Source organism: Schistocerca gregaria, chromosome 8, assembly GCF_023897955.1.
Source record: "Schistocerca gregaria isolate iqSchGreg1 chromosome 8, iqSchGreg1.2, whole genome shotgun sequence".
Lineage (NCBI taxonomy): Eukaryota > Metazoa > Arthropoda > Insecta > Orthoptera > Acrididae > Schistocerca > Schistocerca gregaria.
The window spans coordinates 433,987,465-434,015,176 of record NC_064927.1 but is presented as its reverse complement, the minus strand read 5'-3'; the positions used below and the strand labels follow the sequence as shown (position 1 = coordinate 434,015,176).

Genomic DNA, 27,712 nt, shown 5'->3' with positions numbered 1-27,712 from the left:
TCCTTAAACCGATCAGACCGATGACCTCCCTGTCTGGTCTCCTTCCCCAAAGAACCCAACCCAACTCCTGTGATCACACCTCCACCAGCACACTCGCAGTCCACCGTCCTGTAAACTACGGGAACAGCTCAGCCTGTGCATAGTAATCAGGAAACACATACCTCCAGAAATCTACCAAGGACATGTCGACTCCATGAAATGCAGAATCGCTGATGTATTCTATTAGAAACGTGACCCAACAATCTGGTAAACTGGTGGTCATAGTGTTCCAGCTCATCAGTGTAGGTTATACAGGCATGAAACACAATACATCTATATACACACTCTGACAGCCACCATACAGTTCACAGCAGAAGGTAGTTATTGCCAATATTATCATTTTCATGCTCTCTTCCATTCTAGTATAGAGCCAGATAAAATTAGTCTCCATATAGTACCTACACCCCCTAATGTTGGTGATGTTATTCACTGGATACCGTCGTGAGATACTCGCACAATGGAGGGTCATGCTATTTTCTGCACAGATTCTCGAAATTTTCCCAACAATTTTATATGACAAGGGTAATAGTAAAATTTTTTCTATCACCTTAAAAAAATTTAAAAAGAACAAAAACAAAAGAAAAACCGATCCTGAAGCTTGCAGACGATGTTAATCACTCTCCCAGAGATGGATGACTTGACAGAGACATTAATTTAGGAAGTCTCGATCAGTATCTAGGTATATACTCCAGAAGCCACCGTACAGTTGGACACGAGGTGCTGAATGGTAGCACTACCCACTAGCCATTTCCCTGTCTGTTCCACTCGCAAATGGAGCGAGAGACGGACGACTACCTACGTCCCCACGTACGGGCTCTCAATGCTCTTATTTTCGCGGTCCTTACGTGAAATATACGATGACGCCAATGGGGTCATATTACAGTCAGTTTCAAATACCAATTCCCTATATTTTCTCGAAAGTATTGCTCGAAAAAGACGACCTCTTCCCTCAAGGCGTTCCTATTTGAGTATATGTATCGTAGCTACCGATAAAAATCTAGCAGCTCGCTTCCGGATTCTTTTCAATGTCTTTCTTTGATTCGACCTGCTTGTTGCGTTGTGTATCACTTTGCACCATTACGACTAGGTTTTTAATCGAATAGAGTATGACAAGTAGCACACTGCTAACACTGTATTTAAAAATGGCCGGTTTTTTCCTTATTCATCCCATTAACTTAAATTTTTCTTACGTTTACAGCTAGGTGCTATTCATCGTACCAACTAGAAACTTTATCTACGTCATCTGGAATTATCCTACAGTCACTCAGCGATGACACCTTCCCGAACACTAAGACTCAAACCATTTGTTTACCATTTTTTTTCTTGGAGGGTTAGTATTCTGATCCACTAAAAGTCAAGTTCGATGTGGCGATCACCAAGTTCTGTGCACACATTGTACCTACGTTTGCTGATGTGGAACACGCGCTCTGCCACACCTGGTGTCTCTGCAGTGTGTCCCGCAGCGACCACAACTCATGCCACCAGATCTTCATCTGTCTCTACAGGAGTTGCATAAAACAAACTCTTCATTCGACGCTACGAGTAGAGGAAACAGTCCATTGCAATGACGTCGCACGTAGTGAATAGCGATCTCGATGCAGGCGACTAGCAGCTCTTCCATTGCCGTGAGCTTCTCCGTGAGAGGCATCGTGTCAGTGTGTTCTGCAAAAGTGTACTCAACCATGTTGCTCTAACACCCACAGACACGTGAATGAGGTTCGAACTGCGTCAGAGAGTTAGGATAGACGTCGAATGACAGCAACCGATCCCACGTAAGCACCCCAAACGGTGACTTCCCTGATGTGTACCTATCTAGAAAACATGTTTTCAAAATGATGTAGCACGGAAACGGTACGTTTTCGATATGTATTCAAATTCTAAATGTACCAAATAAATTATGTCATCGTACGACACATAATTCAGGAGATGTTACGTCATAAACATTCAGATGCATGACAAACTCTACCATTATACAAGGTGTTTAAATTTATTGCTTGGTTACTACTCTCTCTCTTCACAACAGACTGCTCTCGCAGACAGTATCGATACCTGACGCTGAATTATTCTGTGACACATAGTTCATGAGAAATGGCATCGAATATAGATATACGTGAAAAACTACCACATCATGGAAGAAGTTATAATTTGTTTTTTCTTTACTAATAATTCCATTCGGAACACATTTTGCAGACAGTAGCCACATACGTATGTATGTCACTGGATGTACCTTCAAAATTATACCATTGTACAGCTCATAGTTCAGGAGATAAATATTAAATTTTGATCTGCGTGAAAATAAAACTAGAGGGTGAAATTCGCTAGAGAGACAGGTGAGGTGTGAAATATGTTACATATAGACGGAATATTTTTGATCAAAACCTAGGATAGGAAGTTCATCCTAGACCCCTGGAACGATTTCACCCAGATTTGGAACACATATTAGTTACAGTCTCGAAAGAAATAATGTGAGAGTGAGATCCCCTTCCCGCCTATTGCGTTGAAGGAAATGACAAGGGTAACATGGAAGGAGGAGGTGGTCAGAGGAGATAGGGGGCGGGGGGGGGGGGGGGGGGAAGCAAGAGATCATCAGGTAGGGGCAGGAGGAGATAGAGAGGGGGCAGGATGATACGGAACCAAAGGAGCTGGGGGGTTTTAGGACTGAAAGCCCTTTATTCTGCTAGGACTGTGCGTAACATGGAAACATCAAGTCAATTGAACAACTGGAAGCTCATCACGCCTATAAAAACTCACAAAACGAAGTGGGATGTGTGACTAAGTTCTGTGTAGAATGAGACAGGCACTGTCGCAGAGAATAAACTCCCGGCTGGTCGGCTTCAAGCGACTCTTCGTTTTGAGATTTCGTCAGGTGCTGAATCCGTATGAGTCCAGTGTGTGCTTGCTCCTTTCTGTTGGGGTCATAACTATACAGCCAGTACACGTCCGTCGTAGTGATTCGGGGGTAAGGAATTGCTCAGGATTGGCCTGACAGAGATAAACATTTCTGCTGCTGACTTGCCTTTCGAAGTTGTACTATACCTTTCATTGCTGCTAGCTTCATAATTTGAAAGAGTGTATTTCAATCAACATTTTCACAATATTTCCCTACATTTACAGGTGGACGATAAATCAATCGTCAAAAATGTGTGTGGTGCAATAGACCCTAATACAAAACAAATGAAAAATACGAAATTATTATCAACACAGAAATACGTGTTGAGTGAACCTACGAAAGATGCTCAAAGATGTTTCCATGCTGTTCTAAGCAGAGTTTGCATCTTTTAAACACTAATTTGCAAATTTTGTAGCAAATCCTCCAACGGTGCAGTATTTCACATTCTGATTAGATTCATTCCTTCAAATGCTCAACATCACAAACCTTGATGGAATAAAAATCAAACCACTGAAAAATGCGTGGCTTTGATATGTAGGGATGGTGGAGGCCTTTCAATTGTATCTCGTCCGTTCGTCAATCAATCCGTCCAAGTTTTCGTTTAGAAAGTCTTTCACTGTAACTCCGTAAAGCAGAGGTGCCCCGTCTGGTTGTCATATAAAATTTTCCTTTGCGGTTGCAGATTTGCAAATGTAGACATACAGAGTTTTCTCGACAGTTGCTCTCACGTATCATTCGTGACTGGGACAGGCAAGTGGGGTAAAAGATACGCTGTCAGAAGTACTCTCTGCCATAACCTGTAAAGTGGGTTTGGGAATGGACAGATCCACGTTTTACGTGAGCGGTGGTGGTAGTTCATACATATTAGCTAGCTTTAATATCTTGCCCCTTGCCCCCTCCTCCATACATCTCATTGTCTCTTGCATATTCAACATAAAACTATTGCTACCACCACCACCACCACCACTACTACTACTACTGCTAATCCGTCCGAACAGGCCTTGAAAGGCCCAACGCTGCCGACCGACCGCCCTATCCCCCTCAGCCAGTATACGTCGCTGGATGCGGATATGGAGGAACATGTGGTCAGCACACCGCTCTCCCCGCCGTTGTCAGATCTCGTGACCGGACTCTTCAAACAAGTAGTTCCTGAATCGGCCACAAGAGTGTTGAGTGCACCATGTAACTGAACACAGATGCCTAGTATATAAATAATTGATAAACAAAAACTAAATAAAATGTTTTAAACGGTTATAATAATCTGTCAGCGTGAGTGGTTTAAAATATGTATGGAAGCTCGCAAGTAATGCTACAAGACAGAAAGTAACTGTGAGTACTATGAAATTAATCGCGTTCTGAAAATCATAAAGAAACATTTTAGTAGCTACAATCTATAGTGAAGAGACAACTAGTCTTTTATCCTTTTTTTTCAGTTCGCTTACCTGAACAATTAACCAGATGTTAGTGATGTTCATCACCAGGGAAAGTGAACTCAAGACCACGTACCCGAGATACATCACTGGAAGGAAAGAAAGTGCATGCAAAAATGTTCAAATGTGTGTGAAATCTTATGGGACTTATCTGCTAAGGTAATCAGTCCCTAAGCTTACACTCTAATTAACCTAAATTATCCTAAGGACAAACACACACACCCAAGCCCGAGGGAGGTCTCGAACCGCCGCCGGGACCAGCAGCTCAGTCCATGACTGCAGCGCCCTGGACCGCTCGGCTAATCCCCCGCGGCAAAGTGCATGAAGTCATTCACAATATTTAGGTGTGTTAAGTCTGTTCAAGGTACGTCATGTAGCTAGTATGGACGCAATCAGTCCATTAATACTACTAGTTCACATATTCTTATCGCTCGTTTGGGTACTGGTCTATCTATTTTGCACTTTCGTCCATCGTCTGCTGGCGTTTTGCTCTTACTTTTAACACGAAACACACTTGGGACAGTCCAGGATATATAAGAATAAGTGCCAGAAACTGTGAGCAACTTTCGTGGATAGAAGTGCCAGTAATTTTAGAGTGAGGTTTAATAACCATGTGGCATCTTCTCATCTTCAACAGGCAAAGAGAGTAGCTATAGTAACCCATTCAAATTGGACACACAGCTGACTCTACAGAATAAACCCTAAAGCTCGTACACGTTCGAATAAAAATCCAAAAACTGACCATCCGAAAACATTTAGCAACGTTAAGGCATAAAATCACGGAAGCAAGCCTCATACTGAACGACAAGACAGACGAGGAATGCCTTCAGGAAACTTTGGCCTGAAATATGCCACCCACATTATGCTCTAGTTTCATCATGGTTTTTCTGTACCTTCAAAAATCAACTCACCAGAAAAATGCTCTAGAGATAATCCGTATCACTTTTCATTATGACTTATATTTCTCGTAGTAATATTAAAAATATTCTCGCTTAGTGTCTTCAGTGTTTTCGTAAGTCAGTTTGTTGACGACGTATGTGCACTGTAAATCAAACATGGTAACCAAAGAATTTAGTGGAATTTCATCATGAATTACCAGTAAAGAAATTGTATCAACGGCTTACGTAGTTTGAAAATGGAAAAAAATATATCTTTCACATAAATATATCGAACGAAATATTGTAGGACAACTCTATCCTTAAAACATTTGTCATTGAAATCGGACTATCTTTCAGGTCAGTCACATCTGCACATGCATAGGACGTTATCAACTGAAACAGCGAACGCTCTCGAAAACAGCTCGAAAAGATATGTAAGACTCACAGTACCCTCAAAACCTTTAAAAAGCTATTCTTTTAATTCTTGGAAGGCCACCATGAACTTTTCAGAACTCGTGCCTTGTTTAACACTAGTCAGCTTAGCGAACTGGACTGTCTTTGTCAGAATGTGTCCCTTCTACAACTAGATTTTCTTTTTAAATGCATCCCCATTAAATCAGAGGGAAGTTACCTTGCAGTGCTTTATTGTCAGCAGTGTGCAGTCAAGTCCACTGAGACTGGGAAGTTTGCAATGCATTCCAGATGTTCTATTTTCGTTGCTACACTCCTTTTTCTGTCAGTAACAGCAAGTTTAAAATTGAAATATAGTTTCAAACATGCCCCTTGGCTTAACAAAACTTACTTTGCAGTAATATATGAAGTCCCCATACTCTTTTGTCATTTACATTGAAAACGGTTTGAAGGTGTAATGGGTGCAACTTCAGGATTTTGCTTTTTGTGCCACCTATTTGTTGAAGTACTCAGTGCCTGCAAATTTAGCGCAAACAACTTCTTGATGTACAAAATAATAAATTCCGTCCTTCGATCGCTGTAAATTTCTTCTCTTTCATTGTCATCTAAATGTTTAAATCCTCTCTGCATGGTGCTCTAATGTCGTTTCATATCAAATAAGCAGTACCCGTCGCTTCTGCGAACTGAGAATTCTCATGTCTCTCTTCTGTCATTCCCATTCATTTTAGAGGATTGTGGTCATAGATTGCTAGACTGCCTCTTTTAGTGCAAACGGCCACTGAACGTGTGAACATCCTACATACCACGAACAAAATGTGAAGGGTAAACAGGACTGACGACACGATTATGCCACATCCTGAGAATTATGCCGACCGAAAAATGCCGCACCGCAGTACTGTATCAAATGTCGCGCTGTTCCTGGGTACTTTCGAGAAGGACCGAGCAAACCAAAGTGACGGGCCATGCCATGGCACCCCCGCAGCACGCACACGCAGCACACGTGATGGGCAAGCCGTGGGCTGCCCTACAGTGTGGATGTTAACTGTGTCGTGTGCTGTCGAAAGCTTACGTGCATTTAAAGGCGCACTCAGGAATTAGTAAAGTGATCTGAAATAGTTATTCGCTCCCCAGCGGAGGCGACTGCTGCCACTCGAAACACCTGTGATGTGACGTATGGGCCACAGCTTGTCTTCCTCGTTGGCCTCGAGAGGATGTCGATTACAATTGTCAGGAAAGTTGCAGGTGACCACAGCTAGTGGGGAAACAGCGCCACTGACGCACTGTTATACGTGTTCCGGCGTTATGTAATGTTGTAGCACAACACGTTCTTCTTAGCACTCAGGTCCTTGCTTTACTGAGTGTAGATTACATACCTCACGTTTTGTCCACAACACATTGCACATGATACTCGAGACTGAAGAGAAATACATAAACGTACTGTTATGCACAGAAGTATCCGAACGAACTGGACTGTATTTGGCCCAATTTCTGTTAGGCTTACATACTAAAGTTTTCATGCGAGTTTTCTGACAACCTATGTGTACAGTCATGTGGTTTTGTTTAGTTGGTGCCATGAGGTACATTTTTGTAACACTGTCCCGCGTGGCAATCGATACAGACTCAGATTAATACTACGATATTGCAAACATCTGGAAACACATTATTGGAGACAAGATCGTCCTTTACTCTTGTAAATTCAATTTGCTTACAGTGTGTGACATTTCGAACATATTACCACTCTGATTAGGGTATTCTGAAGTACATGTGACAGATAATATTTGTATTAATGTCACATAATTCGTTAAGGACACTTGGTCATATCTAATTTTTTGGTGAGTAAGGATTATCTGTATACTTGAAGCTCTACAAATCTAGTAGTTTTCTTGCTCTTTCAAAGGTGAGTTGCTTTTCTGCTCCGTTTACCTTTCGTCGTTCTCATTCTGCGGTAAGAAAATACTTCCAAAAATGAAGTATACCTTTCGAGTAAAAATGAGTAAACTAGTCTTACCATAAAGAGCGCATAATACTAAACTGAAAATCTGTAATTCAGTCACAGTCTTAAAGTTTATTCTAATTACTTGGTAGATTTGTTGGAACAGTGTTGTTTTAGGACTACTTCTACAATGAACTAGTGCAGTAAGAGAAATACACAAAAGATTGCGTCGGCATCGAATCACACCAATGTTGAATTTGTATCTGTCCCGATACGCCATGACCGGCCTCATTTGAACTCTTCTGTTAATTTGGAGTTGGAACGGCTGCTTGGGTCGGGTGCGGGGGCTCATATTGGTGTGGTTCCTGTTGATTCTCTCAGTAGGTGAGACTATACCAGGCATGGCCTACATCTCAACAGGAAAGGGAAGGGTAAACTGGCTGGGGTAATAGCAGGAAAATTAAGGGGAGGAGCGACTGCCATGAATGGTAAAATACCAGTGGTTACAGGTGTTGGAACAGCACCTTTTTTTAGGGTAGGTAAGACAGAAAGGATTGAAACAGATCTTCAGTTTAGGAAAGAAATTAAACAGCACAATTCTAGCACATTGGATCACCAATCACAGCTGTCAATTATAAATTTTCACCAATCACCAAAAATGTTGTCTCCACCAAGTTGTATCTCAGTCCTAGGTAATGAATTAAAGCCACCCAACCCAGGTGACATAATCTGCCTCTCTGAACACCATGTGGTATAGGAACTAGGCCTAAGCACAATTAGACAGGAGAGTACTGCAAATGTTAGAATAAGGAAAGGTTCTCATAAAAGTGTAATAAAAATAAAAATAATGTAAGTATATTTCATCAAAATATTGGGAGTTTAAAGAATAAAATAGATTAGCTTCTGGTTTGTTTAGAAGATTTACAAGCTGAGGATGAAATAGATATGCTATGCCTGTCTGAGCATCACATTGTTACTGATATGGATAAGGTAAATGTAAGTGGATATAAGATCTCTGCACATGTAATTAGAGAAAATATGGAGAAAGGAGGAGTTGCCATATATGTCAAAAGTTATCATTGTGCAAAAAGTATAGAAACAAAAAAGTTTTGTGCAGAGAAACATATAGAAGCATGTGCCTGTGAGCTTAAATTAAATAAAGGCACATTTATAATTGTAACTGTATATAGGTCGACATCGGGAAATTCTCATCTATTTCTGAAAAATTTGGACTCCTTGTTGTGCTATCTGTCAAACGGGGGGAAGCAAATTATTATTTGTGGCGACTTCAATGTAGATTCTCTGAAAGAGGGTAATAGGAAAAATGACCTTGAAGTATTACTCGGTTCTTTGCAATTTGGCACCCGTTATTGATTTTCCTACTCGGATGGTAAAGGATAGCAGCTCACTGATAGATAACTTCTTTATAGACCAAGATATGTTTAACCAGATAAATGCTCAGCCTGTTGAGAATGGTCTTTCTGATCATGGTGCACAGCTAGTTACAATATATGACGTAGCTCCATTCAGCAGTACTAAATAGTCCTCCAAAGTAGTACGTTCAGTCAACGATTTAACAATTGCAAATTTCAGGGAAAGCCTACAGCAGTTAGACTGGGATGAGGTGTACCATCAACCTGATGCCAATTTAAAATATAATTTATTTCATGACACTTTTGTAAATGCATTTGAAAACTGCTTCCCCAAGAAAATAGTTAAATATACTTGTAAGAAACCATGTAACAAACCATGGCTTACTAAGGGTATAAACCAGAAAAGGGAAATGTATCTGACGGCAAGAAAGAGTACTGATCCAGAAACTATCAAACATTATAAAAACTACTGTGCTATATTAAGAAAAGTTATTAAATATCTAGAAGTATGTGTATCATGTCTGAAATCAGCAACTCTGATAAAATTAAAACAATTTGGAACATTATTAAAAAAGAAACAGGTCAACGAAGAGCTCAGGAAGACAGTATTACCATCAAATTGAATGAAAACTTTATGAACAAAAAGTCAGGAGTTGAAAATATTTTTAATAATTTTCTTAATGTTGTGGATGTAGTAGAACCCAGGTGTTCATTACAAGATGCTAGGCTGTTAATGGAAGAGGCCATACCTATGCAATTTGATACAACTGAAATCTCACCCACTTCTCCCTCTGAAATTAGGAAAATAATAAACTTCCTTAAAAGCAAAAACTCACATGAAATTGATGGCATTTCCAGCAAAATACTTAAAGCTTGTTCTCAACAGATAAGTAAGATTCTCAGCCACCTGTGTAATAGCTCTCTGGAACAGGGCATTTTCCCTGATAGACTGAAATATGATATTGTTATACCTTTCCATAAAAAAGGGGATAGATCTGATGTCAACAGTTACCGTCCAATCTCCCTTCTGACAGCTTTATCCAAACATTTTGAGAAAGTAATGTATTCAAGTGTAGCTTCACATATCTGTAAAAATGAAGTACTAACAAAATGTCAGTTTGGTTTCCAGAAAGGTTTTCCAACAGAAAATGCCATATATGCTTTCACCAATCAAATTTTGAATGATCTGAATAACCGGACACCACCCATTGGGATTTTTTTGTGATCTCTCAAAGGCTTTTGATTGTGTAAATCATGAAATTCTGCTAGACAAGCTCAAGTATTGTGGCATGAGTGGGACAGTGCACACAGTAGAGTGCAGAAAGTTGAAATAAGCAGTTCTCATAATATGCAAAGATCAGCACGTTCCTCAAACTGGGGAACTATCAAGAATGGTGTTCCACAAGGGTCGGTCTTGGTTCCTTTGTTGTTCTAAATATATATTAATGACTTGCCATTCTATATTCATGAAGACTCAAAGTTAGTTCTCTTTGCTGATGATAGAAGTATAGTAATCACACCTGACAAACAAGAATTAACTGATGAAATTGTCAAGAATGTCTTTCAGAAAATTGCTATGTGGTTCCTTGTAATTGAACTCTCACTGAATTTTGATAAGACACAGTACATGCAGTACCGTACAGTAAATGGTATGATGCCATTAATAAATATAGACCTTAATCACAAGCATATAGCTAAGGTAGAATATTCAAAATTTTTAGATGTGTCCATTGATGAGAGATTAAATTGGAAGAAACACATTGATGATCTGCTGAAACGTTTGGGTTTAGCTACTTATGCAATAAGGATCATTATAAATTTTGGTGATAAACATCTTAGTAAATTAGCTTACTACGCCTATTTTCACTCATTGCTTGCAAATATCATATTTTGGGGTAATTCATCACAGAGGAATAAAGTATTTATTGCACAAAAGTGCATAACCAGAATAATAGCTGGAGTCCACCCAAGATCATCCTGCAGACATTTATTTAAGGATGTAGGGATATTTACAGTAGCTTCTCAGTATATATACTCTCTTATGAAATTTGTTATTAACTACCAAACCCAGTTCAAAAGTAATAGCAGTGTGCATAACTACAATACTAGGAGAAAGGATGATCTTCACTATTCAAGAGTAAATCTAACTTTGGCACAGAAAGGGGTGAATTATACTGCCACTAAAGTCTTCGATCACTTACCAAATAGTATCAAAAGTCTGACAAATAACCAACAAGTATTTAAGAAGAAATTAAAAAATTTTTGAATGACAACTCCTACTCCATAGAGGAATTTTTAGAAATAAATTAAGAAAAAAGAAAAACCAAACAAAAAAATTCAAATTCGAAAATAAAAAAACAAAAAATAAAGTTGTTATATTAGCTTAATTATGTTGTTAAATTAACTTAATTATGTCATGTATTGGAAAATTTGACTCGTTCCACATCATTACGAAATTTCGTATTCATGATCCATGGAACTAGTATTAATCTTGGGTAACATCATTGAGAACGATAAGAGACATCGCAGCAAACCTATTAGAAGTGGTTATTTCGGTGCAATTAGCTGTGGTGTATTCTTAAACAATGAGTCACTGTGTAGTGTAAGTGTTGTACTCTCTGCGGTGCAGTAGTAATATTGGATACCTGTGCATTCTTGAAAGAAAGTGCAACAAGCAATACACTGGCGTATTTCGAATGCTAATCGATTCAGTGAATTGTCGGTTATACTCAGATCGATTTCAAAATTAAAAGAAAAAAAAAACTACTATTCACCGTAGAATTCCATAAATTTAAGCATAGGTAAGAATGGCCACGACCTATATTCATAAAACACTATTACACTGAGATCAAAAAAAGCCACCACGAGAGAATTATCCGGATGGCACCGAAATTGCTAGATGTACAGACAAGAAAATCGTCACACTTACAGAAATATTCAGTGGTGCATTCGAGAGACAGCGTTTCACAAATTGAGGGAGTCAATAACGCTTCGATCCTCCTCTGGCCTATACGCAAACAGTTATCCTGCTTGGCATGGACTCATAAGATTGTTGGATGCCCTACTGAGGGACATCGTGCAACATTTTGTCCAATTGGAGCGATAAATCGTGTAAATCCTGGGATGGTTGCAGGGCCCTGCCCATAACGTTCCAATCCCAAATTGGGAAAAGAGCCGGAGACTTTCTTGATCGAGGTGAGGTTTGAAGAGTACGAAGACAAGCAGTAGAAACCATCGTCATAAACCTGTGGGCATTATCTTGCTGAAATTTAAGCCCAGGAGAGCTTGGCATGAAGGGTAACCCATGGCGTAGAATATCGTCGATGTTCCGCTATAGATGACAACCAAGGTGTCCTGCTATGAAGAGAACTGCCACCTCAGACATCATTTCTGCTGGTTGGTCATATGGTGGGTGACAGTCAAGTTAGTTTCCCACCACTATCTGAGGCCCCTCCTGGTAGATCTTCGCCCTGGAATCTAATTGCATGGAGTGGAGCTGCCTTCAGTGAAGAGTCTCGCGTCGAACTGAGCTCCGCTTACCAGAGAAGTCGTAACTGGAGACCGTGGACAGCGGTAGGTTACGAACCTGCCTGTCACCCACCATACGGCGAGGAACCAAGAGTGATGCTCTGGGCTGCCATTTCTTTTCGTGGCAGGCCCTTATGGTTTTCACCCACCACACCGTTACAGCACAGCGCGGTACGTCGACGATTTCTGTCCCCCGTTTTCATGCCCTTTGTGGGAAGCCATCGATGGCGTACGTTTTAGCAAGATAATGACTGCCCCTTGGCCAACACAATCGCCGAGTCTCTCCCCAATTCAGAACCTTTTCCCAAAGAAACGTGGCGTTCCGTTACTCATAAGATCGGCAGTAAATTGGTGCTAGATGAGGAGCCAGATACTTCATGTAATCAATGCTGAATCTGCAACGTTAACTGTCCAATTCACTGCCTCTCCCTCTATCGTTTTCGGTTCGAAATGACTTACCTCAGTGCGTCGCAGTTACGCTCATTTGATAATGATAATGAGCAGCTAATGTGTGATTCTTGGCAAATTTTGTTTTACGGGCAACAAGCCCTCGATCAACAGAGAGAAGATCAAATTTCATTTTTGAATGTACAGGTAGTTAGAACATCGGACTTTTCTATAGGCCTCGAAGTATACAAATAGCCCACTAACTCTTACAAGATTCCTTACCAAAAATTCTAGCTACAAACTCATGGACCAGGATGAAAGAATTTGTCAGCCAGTTTGCTTTGAGGACGAACCCGATCATTCAAGAACTGCTTTCAGAAGAAACGGCTGCTATGATAATGAGATTTATAGAACACTGGATCGCAGAGGATCTGGGGCTTCTACTGAAACACAACCAACTTAAGGTGAATAGTTACTCACAGCAGCAGATTATGCGCTGGTATCAGTGAACTAGCAAACTTGTCTCTGTGATAGTATGTTTTCAACAACATGCAGTCAGTACTGTTCCAGGATACAATATTTCGGACAGTTGTATGATGATGGGTTGGTACAGACGCCGATGACCACCCAGAATACAACAACCTGAAGGAAGAATCCAAATCAGTTGAAATTTACAGCATGTGTTTGCGACGTCGAGAGAGACACATGACTGGCATTTCTACGCAGGCGCATATCACGCGCGCCTGTAATGCTGCTTGCAAGTGCCATGTAAAGGAGGAACACACTACCGTGTGGACGCCCTGGAACTGTTCTTATGCGCCGTTGTTTTGCGTAAGAAGCCTTGCAGAACACAGCGAACGTTTTTCGAGCAGGTTTTGGGGTTCGGCGTAGGATGACTGGTTGCCATAGGGATTGCGCTTACCCTTCAGAGAAATCGGTGACGGCTTGCATTTGTGCCTTGGCCTCGTGTGTTCTCCTGATCTCTCATGTATCTAAAAACGTTAAGTCTATGATTGCGGATCTGCTGGCCCGATATACACGACGCGCTGTTACACGAGACCAACGTAGCCAATATGTGGAAGAAGAATGGACAGCTATACCCCAACAACATATCGAGATCCTCTTAGTTTCAATGCTGAGGCGTGTAGCACCGGTTGTAGCAAGCAATGGCGGCAACACTTAGTACTGATTTCACCATCTTCGTCACTTCACATTGAGCTGTATTTTCAATCATGTGATCTTTGCACAACGAGTTATGTTGCTGTGTAATCTCTGATCCTTCGTGGTGTTGCTTTCTGAGTGGCCACCAGAGTGCAAACAGTTCGGTTTGCTGAGCTCGTTTAACTTTACCCCCTGATGACGTCTGGGCATTAGGAGACGACAAGTTAAGCCCAGAAAAATACCTTATGATATATGACGGGGAATTCCGGCCGCGAAAATCCACATTGTGTGTGTGAACTTTTTCTGCGGAGAAATCTCTGAAGACGGGATATGGTACTTGTGGCTTAATCATCGATGTACGTTTTGGAAAAGGATCACATTATTATACGATAACAAGAAGGCCACATCATATAGTAGCGAATACTTACGCGTTACAATCGTCGTGCAGTCGACAGAGTCCGGCACGGGCAGGAAGACTGTATAGAGATCGTCCCCCTGGAATCATGAAAGAAGACGCTGCCGAGTGTATATGCGTATCGATAATAGAACAAAACACGTGATGAGGCTGTTACGTGAATGACTTTACGGTTTTATGTTACAATGAAGCGTTGGTAAATGCTTCCTTAATTTTTCCGCCATCGGATTATATTTAATATCATGGTTTTCTCTATTTACTTTGTAGTCATTATCTGTAGTTTTCTGTAGGCCGTGTGGTATTCTATTTAGTTAGCCAGCTTGAGCTTACATGTACGTGATAAGTCCGTGTTGATGTCTCAAACTTTCGTGGATGTTGGAGAAGGGTGAATGTCTAAATTTGAGGTAACGGACCCTGATCCGAAAACGACCAGGTCAGAATTTGCAATCGGAGATCGTCCTAATACTTATGAAAGCGGGAAACATGTACGGGTACTGTTGTTGCTATGATTGTAGATTAGAAAAAATTCTGGTAATCATGGGCTGTAAGATACATTAAGAGCTATGAGAACTCCTTTATCTTCGATACAGTAAAACACATCTCTTCTAAACTACACGATCTTTGGTTTCCATACTTTTGGAGGAGATATTATCGACGAAAAGAAGGAAAATACGTCCTGTACACGTGTGTTCCAAAACGCATACCTTAAGATCTGTGAACTCTTGTTCATCAGCTAGCTGTGAAACTCCTCTTTGGTTTTCATATTTTTTAGGGGAGATACGACGGACCAAAACAAGGAAAACCATGTCCAATAAATAAAATACGGTCGCCAAAATCCATACCGTAAGAGTTACCCCCCTGCGGGTAGGGGGGTTAGAACAGGCCCGCGGTATTTCTACCTGTCATCAGAGGTGACTAAAAGGATTCTCAAACGTTTCGTCCTATATGTGATGGTCTCCTCTCGGGTTTGACCTCCATATTTCCAAATTCTTCCGAAGAGCGAGCCTATTGGGGAAGGGCGCCTTATGTGGTGCATTGTGTCAATCGTGCATCGAGACCTTTAGCCAGGTTTATCGTTGTCGCATTGCCGTCCCGCTCGTTCTCCATCTCTTGGGCGAGGACACATTCCTGGATGCGATTTCCACCATGCACTGTGCAGTGTTGCTTTTTGTGGAGATGACGACCGTGGACTTCCTTGCACCTAATATCCAACACGGTAGCCAGTCCGTTGTGGGGGGGGGGGGGGGGTCGCCATGTACCCTATTGGTTGTACCCCCGGATAACACAGTTATCGCTCTGCTGATGCCTGCACCGTTAACTCCCTACGTATGCCAAGGGGTAGATGCCTATCTCGCTGGAGCATCAGGACTCCCGGCAATGGCCATCCTGTCAAGTGGCCCTTGGTGAGGCTGGTTGGCGCCCGTGGGGAGGGCCCTTGTTCGGAGTGGGTGCATCACGGCGGATGACCCGAGATGAAGCGTGGTACGTCATCTCTTGTTGGTGGCCAGTCACCAGCAGTCTCTAAGCATTATCGGGCTCAATTCAGCACTCAGAAATATGATCCCAAATCTTTCCCCTCCCTGGCCGCACTGTGGAAGGAGCGTAAGGCTCGGGATGGCATTGACATTCGCCCCAGTTCCTACTTTGTACGAGAGCTGATGGGGAGTCTTTAATATCTACGAAGCATCAGTTCTTCGTAGAGAATTTAGAGGACAAGTTTGGGGAGGTGGAGGGCTTGTCCAAAATGCATTCTGGGTCAGTATTGATAAAAAAAACGGCATCCCAGTCACGAAGGTTACTTGCTTGTTACAAGTTGGGGGATGTTTCACTTACCATAACATCCCTAAGAGTTTAAATATGGTCCAGGGTATTATTTTCCATAGGGACCTTCTTTTGCACTCTGATGACGAGCTGCCCGCCAATTTAGAGCGTCGAGGTGTTCATTTCGTCCTGCGCATTCATTGGGGTCTGAAGGATAATCAGATTGCTACCGGTGCTTTCATCTTGGCCTTCGAGGGTGAATACATTACCGGAGAAGGTCAAGGTGATGGTCTACCGCTGTGATGTCAAGCCCTATATCCCTCACCCGATACGGTGCTTTAAACGCTGGAAGTTCAGCCATATGTCTTCCCACTGTACTTCCACCCTCACATGTCGAGATTGCGGACGCCCATCACATCCCAATACTCCATGTGTCCCGCCTCCCATCTGTGTCAATTGCGCAGAGCATCATTCACCTTGCTCGCCAGACTGCAGGACCTTACAAAAGAGCACATAAGACCCTGGATCAACTGGGCTATACTGAGGCTAAGAGGAAATATGAACGACTCCATCTCATGCGTATGGCTTTTTCATATCCCGCCACTACGACCACTATGATAGCCCCATCAGTTTAGCGAGTTCCACTCGACTGACCAAGCCCCGTTACCCATGGGGGGCACTACTCACCCTGCTGCTCCTGTGCAACCTGCCTCGGGAGCAACAGCCCCCCATCCATCGGGGATGTCCGTCCCCTCCTCTAAGTCGGAGAAGTGTCCAATATCTTTGGCTCCTCTCACTCGCAAGGGGTCTCTTGGGTCCCTCCATTCCCAGATTTCCACAAGTGGGAAGGATGACGCCCGGAAGTGACATAAGTGCCCACAAGCAGTTGGTCGTAGGGCTTCACGATCCTCCTCCGTTCTGGAGACTGAATCAGTGAAGCCCTCCGAGCCAGTGAAACGCAAGGAGCAACGAGACAAGTCCAAGAAGAAGACCTCTAAGGTGAAGGAACTTGCGGTGGCACCCACCCCACCGCAACCTGCAAGCTCTGCGTCTGAGGCTGAGGTAGAGATTCTGGCGTCTGCTCGGGACCTAGATCTCGCCGGACAGTCAGACGCAGTGGATGTCACCTGTTCAGGTAATCTACCTCCTCGGTCCCTTCACGCCTTTCTTGGCCATTGATAATGCCATCCTCCAGCGGAACTGCAGCGCGGTTTTTTCCACCATCTCGCTGAACTCCGACAACTTCTCAGCCTTCACCCTTTCCTCTGCATTGCTCTTCAGGAATCTTGGTTTCTGGAGATGCGAACCCCCGCCCTCCGCGGCTATCAGGGTTATTATAAGAACTGGGCATCTTATGAGAGGGTATCTGGTGGCATCTGCATCTACGTCCTTCACTCCCTTTACAGTGAGTCTGTCCCTCTACAAAAACCTTAAGAGGCTGTCGCTGTTTGTGTGCCTCGGGCTATTACTGTCTGCAGTCTCTGTCTTCCACCGGATGGTGATATTCCACAGCATGTCCTGGCTGTTCTGATAGCCCAATTGCCGCCACCATTTCTGTTACTGGGTGACCAACGCCCATAACCCTCTGTGGGATGGATTAGTGGCAACAGGCCGAAGCAACATCGTTTAGCAAGTATTGGCACAGCTCGATCTTTCTCCTTTGAGTAATGGTGCCTTCACACATTTCAGTGTGGTGCATGGAACATTTCAGTGTGGCGCATGACACGTAGTCAGCCATCGACCTTTCGATCTGCAGCCCTAGCCTATTACCATGTGTCCAATGGAGTGTGCATGACAACTTGTGCGGTAGTGACCACTTACTGATCTTTCTGTCACTGCCACAGAATCACTCTTCTGGGCGCCACTGCAGATGGGCTGTGAGTAAGGCTGACCGGGACTTGTTCATCTCCATTGCCACTATTGAGCCTCTTTCCAATGACGCCACTGATGCGGTGGTTGACTCAGTCACCACCAGCATCATTACTGCCACAGAATCTGCCATTCCCTGTTCTTCTGGGTCCCCTCGGTGGAGGACTGTGCATTGGTGGTCGCCCGAGATCGCTGAGGCGATTAAAGATCGGAGGCGGGCACTCCAGCGTCACAATCGGCATCCCTCATTGGAACACATCATCGCCTTTAAACGGCTCCATGTGCGAGCCCACAGCCTCATTTGCCAACGCAAGCAGGAGTGCTGGGAAAGATATGTCTCCACCATTTGCCTCCGTACCTGTCCATCGCAGGCTTAGGCCAAGATTAGGCGACTCTATGGCATTCGGACCCCCGTCATCATACCTGTGCTTTCACATAATGGAGCAATCTGTACTGAAACTGACACAATTGCCAACCGCTTGGCGGAGTTCCACTTCTGAAAATTACCCACTGGCCTTCCGCGGTCTGAAAGATTGGTTGGAATGTCGGAGCCTTTCATTTCAGATGCGTTACCCTGAATCATACAATGCTCCATTCAGTGAGTGGGAATTCCAAAGTGCCCTAGCTGCTTGCCCTGATGCGATTCCCAGGCCAGATCGCATCCACTGTCAGATGCTCAAACACCTCTCGGTGGACTGCCAGTGACGCTTCCTAGACCTTTTCAACTGTATATGGGTTGAGGGTGAGTTCGTATCGCAATGGCGGGGAGCGTCGTAATACCTGTGTTGAAACCTGGCAAGAATCCACTGGAGGTGGACAGCTACCGCTCTATTAGCCTCACCAACGTTCTTTGCACGTTGCTCGAATGCATGGTGAACCGGAGGATGATTTGGATACTTGAGTCTCGGGGCCTTCTGGCTCCGTCTCAGGGTGGGTTCCATAAGGACCGCTCTGACGCCGATAATCTAGTGTGCCTGGAGTCTGCCATCCGTACGGCCTTTGCCCACCATCAGCATCTGGCCGCCGTCTTTTTTGACATGCGGCAGGCATATGATACGACATGGCTATATCACATCCTCTCTACGCTTCATGGTTGGGGTCTTCGAGGTCCGCTCTCAATTTTCATACAAAATTTTCTGTCGCTTTGTTCCTTCTGTGTGCATGTTGCGGCCTCCCATTGTTCCTCTCGATTTCAGGAGAGAGGGGTACCACAAGGATCTGTCTTAAGTGTCTGCTTCTTTTTGATTGCAATTAATAGCTCGCTGCGGCGGTGGGAACGTCTGTCTAAGCTTCCTAGTATGCTGAAGACTTCTTCCTATAGTGTAGCTCCACTGGCATTGTTGCTGCTGAACAGCAGCTGCAGGGCGCTATTCGCAAGGCACAGTCTTGGGCTGTAGCGCATGGCTTCCAGTTTTCGGCTGCGTTATTTATTTCTGCCAGTGTCGTACTGTCCACCCTGAGCCACGGCTTTATCTTGACTGTGAACCTCTTGCTGTGGTGGAGACGCATCAGTTTTGGGATTGGTTTTCGATACCCGGTAGACTTGGCTGCCTCATATTCGGCAGCTTAAACAAATCTGCTGGCATCATCTTAACGCTCTTTGTTGCTTGAGTCACACCAGCTGGGGGTGCCGATCGGTCTGCCCTTCTACAGCTGTACGAGGCGTTAATTCAGTCCCATGTAGATTATGGTAGCCTGGCTTACAGTTCGGCATCCCCTCCCGCATGGCAGTTAGCTGGACCCTATCGTTCACAGCGGGATCCGACTCGCCACTGAAGCGTTCTGGACATATCCGCTCCTGCTCAGGTGAATCCTTCGTTATCTGTAGTGACTCCTTGGGGTTTTCAAGCTATCGACCACTGTGTCCCTCACTCTCGTCTGGTGATGGCTACCAAGGGGTCCCTCCATACTCTTGCCCATTGCGGCTACTCGGTGGTCTTTGTGTGGACCCCAGGTCATGAAGGCATTCCAGGAAATGAACGTGTTGACACGCTGGGCAAACAGGCTGTCGCTGCACCAGTCCTGGAGATTTGTCTTTTGGAGAGTGACCTCAGGTCAGTTTTGTGGCGGAAGATACTTCGCACCTGGGGTGATGAATGGCGCGACCTTCCTTCGCCCAACAAACTTCGAGCCATCAAGGAGACACCGATGCGTGGTGCTCCTCCTTGCGGGTCTCTCGCCACGACACTGTTGTCCTCTGCCTCCTTGCGGGTCTCTCGCCACGACACTGTTGTCCTCTGCCGGCTGCGCATTGGCCATATCTGGAAGACGCACAGCTATTTATTGCGCCGCGAGGACCCACCTTTATGTCTCTATGGGTCAGCTTTGAATGTGGTCCACATCTTGTTGAACTGCCCGATTTTAACTCCGTTCAGGCAGACGTTTGCGCTGCCTGATGCGTTTCCTGCACTTAAACGCTACGATGGCAGATTTAGTTTTCAGTTTTATTCATGCAGTGGATATTTATCGAACGATCTGAGTGTTTGTCCTTTCTTTTGTGTTGTGTCTAGCCTTTGGCCTACGATTTTAGACTGTGGTTTTTAGTGCATATCTTGGTGGTTTTCAATGATCAGCCAACCACTGTCCCACTTGGTGTGATTTTAATTCCTTTTTTCTGGCCTCTGTCTGTGTCTTTCTTGTCATGTCGTCTTTTGTCATCTCCATTGTTTGTTTTTATTCCTAGTGGGTGTTTAAAGTTCATGGAAAAAGGGACCAATGGCCCTAGCAGTCTGGTCCCTTCAATCCCACAAAGTAATCAACCTTAAGAGCTATAGGCACTTCGTCAATTGAAAGGGTGTGTTCCACAGAAGCGAATATGAACAAGTGTTCGTAGCTCTTGATAGATGCACGTTAGAACCATTCTTTGCTGGACTTTTTCCTTGTTTTTTGCCCATACACCACCCTGAAAAGAACGGAACCCAAAGGGAATGCAATAGAAGAGAAGTGTTCGAGAGTATCGAAAATGAATAAGTGCTCATACATTTTAAGGTATGCAACTTGAGGCGCATGATTGCTAGACAATATTTACTTCTTTTGGTCGTAAAACGACGCCTGAAAGTTGCCTAGCCTATGATTTTAGCAACAACAGTACAGGGGCATGTATTAAACTGTCGGGCTATCGGGAAGATTTTCCTTTTTAATTTTGGACTCGCTCGTTTTTTATCTCAAAGTGATACGTTGACCCCTCTCCTTCATGCCTGAAACCTTGCACCATCATCACGAAATCCTTCTTTAAATCAGACGTGGTGAGAAATCCATAATCATTTACCCAAGAACCTCGCCGCGTAAATGTGTTCAAATGGCTATGAGCAGTATGGGATTCAACTTCTGAGGTCATTAGTCCCCTAGAACTTAGAACTACTTAAGCCTAACTAACCTAAGGACACCACACACATCCATGCCCGAGGCAGAATTCGAACCTGCGACCGCAGCGGTCGCTCGGCTCCAGATTGAGCGCCTAGAACCGCGATACCGCCGCGGCCGGCAAAATAAATCACATCCCTTATGGTACTGACTGGATATATTTATTCGAGTAATGAATACAAGCTTTTACACAATTGGTTTTGAACGTAAGATGCATTTACTGTTTATTTTACAAGCCAAATGAAAAGTACTCGTATCGTAGCACAAAATAGTCGACCATGTTCTGGGCAGAGTTAGCGATGTAAAATAAGTAAACTATCTTTTCGACTTATCGGACAGCTCCAAAAACATTTAAACGCAAACATCTCGACAAATTCGCGCTTATTGACTTCTTCGCATTAGCACCCATGTCATTCTATGTAATGAATCGTGTCAAGTAAAGTAACATGATTAATGCAAGATGTGATGTACCATAAGACGAGATGCCATCATGTCATCCAAATTGCATTTGTTGCGTCGTGTAATGTGCCATTAAAGTTTAGAATGAATGCGTCCCCACCCTGGGACACTTCCTATCGTAGGTTTGTTACCGGTAGTTCTATTAGCACGCAAGTATTACGGCGATGCTTCGTGAACTCAACTGAGAATCCGTGGAGGGACGAAAGTTTTTTCGCGAGGCATTATTGCGGAAATTTGGATAACCGGCATTAGAGGCCGACTGCAGAAAGGTTCTACTGTCGTCAACGTCCATTTCGCGTAGGAATCCCGAAGATAAGATGCCAGAAATTGGCGCTGGTAAGTAGGCTTTTGGACAGTCGCTTTTCCATCGCTTTGTTTACCATTGGATCAGGAAAGGAAATATCTAGTAGTGGTACAAGGCACCGTCCGCTAAGCACTGTACAGTGGCCTTTGGAGTAAGTATGTAGATGTAGATATATGAGAATGATGTATGGAATAAGAAGTCTGCACTGCAAATTCCTGAGGAGATTATGGAAACCGTTTTCAGTCACAAGTATCCATGATGGCAGTGAAGTTTTTGGCAAACGTTACTAATTAAGGACGTAAATAACTTAACAGTTTCCAGAACTCCCAGTGCGATCATCAGCCAAAGCAACCCAGCTCTGACAGGTATTAGATATTTGGCACAAAACTCACGAACTGACAAAGCTCAGTGTGTGGGCTCAGTGTCGTGATGCAAGAATGGTGAGTTGTTTCGCTACAAATGTTCGGTCTCTTTGCCGATTTCTTCGCATAATACCTTTATAGTAGACGTGGCTCACTGTTTCAACTTGAGGCAAGAAATATAAAAGCACTCTTCTATTAATGCCGGAAAAGAACAATGAACTTCACGTTGACATTGGTTAGCAAGTAATGCGCTTTGTTGGCCCGTGGGGTTTGTTCACCAATCCACTGTGATGAATGCACATTTGTCTCAGTGTAGTGGTCGTTAGCCCAGCTTTCGTTTTCCATTATTTGATCAATGCGTCATTGTCATTTGCGTGTTCTGTCATCAAACAAGGAACAATTGGGTTGTATCCAGAATGAGATTTTCACTCCGCAACGGAGTGTGCGCTGATATGAAACTTCCTGGCAGATTAAAATTGTGTGCCCGACCGAGACTCGAACTCGGGACCTTTGCCTTCTGAGTACCGGGCGTGAGTCGTGCTTCGGTAGCTTGCCCGCGAAAGGCAAAGGTCCCGAGTTCGAGTCTCGGTCGGGCACAAAGTTTTAATCTGCCAGGAAGTTTCAATTGGGTTGTATCCTCTGGTTCACTAGACCCTGATTGGGCTGGTGTGTGTGTGTGTGGGGGGGGGGGGGGGGGGGGGTATGATGGTCACCGTCTTCGGTCGCTCGTATCCATGATGGCAATGAAGTTCTTGACAAATTTTACTTATTAAGGACGTAAAGAACTTACACTTTCTAAAACTGCCAGTGCGAGCATCAGGTAACGAATCGCACCGTTGAGCTCCGTCATGTTTCTAGCTGCCTCTGCCGTCAGTTACCTCGGAAACTAACGCACCAGTAATAGTTAAACAGACCATTGTTAAATGGCTAACGTGTCCGTCTCTACTTTCCCGGTCCGAGTAACTACAACAGTGTTCCCCCTTTTTCCCGTAGGACGCACGAGATCTCTTCAGAAAATAGCCAAACGCTATTTTGTTTGGTCTGCTCACACTGATGTTTAATTTCGGTAATAAGGAGAAGTCGCAAGGACCCAGGTCTGTCGAGTAACGACGCTGCGGGAGGACAGTTATTAAATTTTTGGCACAAAGCTGACGAACTGACAGAGCTGAGTGTTCGGGCTCAGTGTCTTGGTGCAATAATGCTGAGTTGTTTCGCCACAAATGTGGTCTCTCTTTGCCGATTTCTTCACATAATCGTTGCAAAATACCTTTATAGTACACGCGGCTCACTGTTTCACGTTGAGGCAAGAAATTTAAAAGTACACTATCATTAATGTCAGGAAAAAACAATGAACATAACTTTTACGTTGGTTAGCAAGTGATGTGCTTTCTTGGCTCGTGGGGTTCATTTGCCAATCCACTGTGATGACTGGACATTTGTCTCAGTACGGGGCCTTTAACCAAGCTTTCCTTTTCCATAATTTGATCAAATATTCATCGTCATTGGCGTGTTCTGTCATCAAACAAGGGAAAAAAAAATTTCTTGCAACTCGACGCATCTTCAGTTTTTCCGTCAGAATTCTATGGCATCACCCAGCTGAGACGTCAAGCTCTTCTGCAACTCCTGTGACAGCCAGTCGTCGATTAGCAGCCACCAGATGGATGATTTCCCAAACTTTCGAGTCATCAGTGCACTGGAAGGCCTTCCTGGTCGAGTATGGCGAAGCACTTTTAAATCGTGAGAACCATGTCTAACATTGCCTGCGACCCAGTGCATCATCTCTGTAAGCATGTTTAAAAATTTGAAACGTGTCAGTGAATGTTTTTACCCAGTTACATGCAAAATGTAAATGTTACGTTGCATCAATGCACCAGAAAATCGTACGTTTCAAAAATCGCTGCTAACGGTCGAACATGAGGCACTCAAATCAGAACATCATGAAAACTAAACGTTATATCAACACTCCGAAAACGCGAGGTTATAAAGAAGATAGTGCAACGGTGTATCACAAAAAACCTCCCTTGTAGCGTAATTCAAAATGTTCAGTTACGTCCTAACCAGTCGTATTCGCCGTGTAGTTGGCACCTATCGAACCAGACCCTGGCGCACGTACGAGAGTCCAGCTTGAACGTTCCACCTGGTCACACTGTACACTTCAAATGCACCCTAAACGGCGACTGGGCAGAGCTCAGATCTGTGGCCAGCTTGTTCACCCTGTCCGCCACAACGTAACTTCTCACTGGACTTCTTACTATAGCGCCAAGCTTAAAGTTTCGTGGCGAAGATACGAGTCGACACTGAACAGAATTTCACTGCAACAATTCTCAATCTCACTGACATTATTGTAGTAACGTCTAGGTATTATGAAACCGCGCCAGATCGAGTGTGGGCCGGTGTTCCAGGGAAATATCTCTCCTTTCTGGGTTTCCCTGTCATGAATACAAATTATAAATAACATCCAAGCGCCGGGTGTGAGTATCCAAGGTTAGTGGTTACTTGGGAACGACAGAATAACGGAAGGAGAATCCACTTCAGGAATTTTCAGCAAAGCTTCGTAGATGTCGTGGCTTCTAGCCATCACACGCCGCAGCTTCGCCGAAAGAATTTGAAATTGTCTTTAGTGGTGGGCCAACCAATGAAACGTTAAGTTCTCTTGCATCTGCTAAACCACAAAATATCTCGTTGTGATCTTCCACGCTATGCAGGAATTTCCTAAACATGTTACTTAGCGGAATTATATACAGTCATTTCGAGAACAGTAGCGGAACTCAAAAACGAAAAACAAAAATCTGTACTCCAGAGTCCTACTGCGGTAGGAGGGGGGGGGGGGGGGAGATGGGCGGGTTACTTTTTACTTTTCCCTGCTTGTCTCCCTCTCTACTCTCATTATGTGGTCACTGAAGTTTCAGTCACAATTATCTTTATTGGCGACGCAATTTTAAATTCAGAAATTGGTATACAGAATGCTACAAAAAGGTACGGCCAAACTTTCGGGAAACATTCCTCACACACAAAGAAAGAAAATATGTTATGTGGACATGTGTCCGGAAACGCTTACTTTGCATGTTAGAGCTCATTTTATTACTTCTCTTCAAATCACATTAACCATGGAATGGAAACACACAGCAACAGAGCGTACCAGCGTGACTTCAAACACTTTGTTACCGGAAATGTTCAAAATGTCCTCCGTTAGCGAGGATACATGCATCCACCCTCCGTCGCATGGAATCCCTGATGCGCTGATGCAGCTCGGGAGAATGGCGTATTGTATTGCAGCCATCCACAATACGAGCACGAAGAGTCTACATTTGGTACCGAGGTTGCGTAGACAAGAGCTTTCAAATGCCCCCATAAATGAAAGTCAAGACGGTTGAGGTCAGGAGAGCGTGGAGGCCATGGAATTTGTCCGTCTCTACCAATCCATCGGTCACCGAATCTGTTGTTGAGAAGCGTACGAACACTTCGACTGAAATGTGCACGAGCTCCGTCGTGCATGAACCACATTTTGTGTCGTACTTGTAAAGGCACATGTTCTAGCAGCACAGGTAGAGTATCCCGTATGAAATCATGACAACGTGCTCCATTGAGCGTAGGTGGAAGAACATGGGGCCCAATCAAGACATCACCAACAATGCCTGCCCAAACGTTCACAGAAAATCTGTGTTGATGACACGATTGCACAATTGCGTGCGGATTCTCGTTAGCCCACACTAGCTGATTGTGAAAATTTACAATTTGATCACGTTGGAATGCAGCCTCATCCGTAAAGAGAACATTTGCGCTGAAATGAGGATTGACACATTGTTGGATGAATCATTCACAGAATTGTACCCATGGAGGCCAATCAGCTGCTGATAGTGCCTGCACACGCTGTACATGGCACGGGAACAACTGGTTCTCCCGTAGCATTCTCCATACAGTGACGTGGTCAACGTTACCTTTTACAGCAGCAACTTCTCTGACACTGACATTAGGGTTATCGTCCACTGAACGAAGAATTGCCTCGTCCATTGCAGGTGTCCTCGTCGTTCAGCGCTTCCCCAGTCGCGAGTCATAGGCTGGAATGTTCCGTACTCCCTAAGACGCCGTTCAATTGCATCGAACGTCTTCCTGTCGGGACACCTCCGTTCTTGCAATCTGTCTCGATACAAACGTACCGCGCCACGGCTATTGCCCCGTGCTAATCCATACATCAAATGGTCATCTGCCAACTCCGCATTGTAAACATTGCACTGACTGCAAAACCACGTTCGTGATGAACATTAACCTGTGGATGCTACGTACTGATGTGCTTGATGCTAGTGGTGTAGAGCAATGAGTCACGTGTCAACACAAGCACCGAAGTCAAAATTACCTTCCTTCGATTGGGCCAACTGGCGGTGAATCGGGGAAGTACAGTACTTACTGACAAAACTAAAATGAGCTCTGACATTGAAATTAAGCGTTTCCGGACACATGCCCATACAACATCTTTTCTTTATTTGTGTGTGCGGAATGTTTCCTGACAGCTGGGCCATACCATTTTGTAACACCCTGTATAACCGACGTAGCCGGCAGCTGACGTAAAAAAAATTCTGTTTGTGAAATTTGTGTGTCTTGTTACAAAGTATGGACATAGAAAAAAGAATCACAGCCATCATGCTAATTTACGTCTACTAATTACTACTTAAGGTGCTGGTCTTGTACATATCTGTAATTACCTGTGGACTGGCTAAAAAGTGTGTCTTTTTTGGAAGTTGTAACTCTTGTGCACAAATATGTAGTTGGACTTTCAAAACCTTTTTAGGTTTATTGGACTTTCTACTTTAGTTACACATTTTTCCACCGCAAATGTAAAATCTCAGTAGACAGATAAGACTTCAATTTAATAGTAATTACCACAGAAAAAAATTGATTAGGAGCTCTGGTGGTCAAATAGCTCGAAAGGCGAACAACTGATGTTTGTCTTCAAAGTTCGTTAAATCCTATTTAAATCTAAATGAACACATAAGACACTGGAATGACGCAAAATTTTATCGTTTATACTTGAATACAGTGCGATATAAACAGAAGCATGGAGAGATACATAGGCCACCATTACAATCACTGGAGTCATATAAAGAGGTTGATTACACGAATTAACGGTGGGAAAATCCTTTACAACACAGTC

The 27,712-nt window shown here is 43.7% G+C and overlaps 2 protein-coding genes across 2 annotated transcripts in view; one reads left to right on the top strand and one right to left on the bottom strand.

Annotated features, from left to right (window-relative positions):
- Positions 1-23,390, bottom strand: part of LOC126284253 (uncharacterized) — a 103,889-nt gene extending 80,499 nt beyond the window's left edge. Inside the window, exon 1 of the mRNA XM_049983054.1 lies at positions 23,354-23,390. Coding sequence (XP_049839011.1) covers positions 23,354-23,380 — 27 coding nt within the window. The 5' untranslated portion in view covers positions 23,381-23,390. The remainder of the gene's footprint in view (positions 1-23,353) is intronic.
- The window catches only part of LOC126284252 (somatomedin-B and thrombospondin type-1 domain-containing protein), a 1,271,181-nt gene that overhangs the window by 350,146 nt on the left and 893,323 nt on the right, over positions 1-27,712 (top strand). The window lies entirely within an intron of this gene.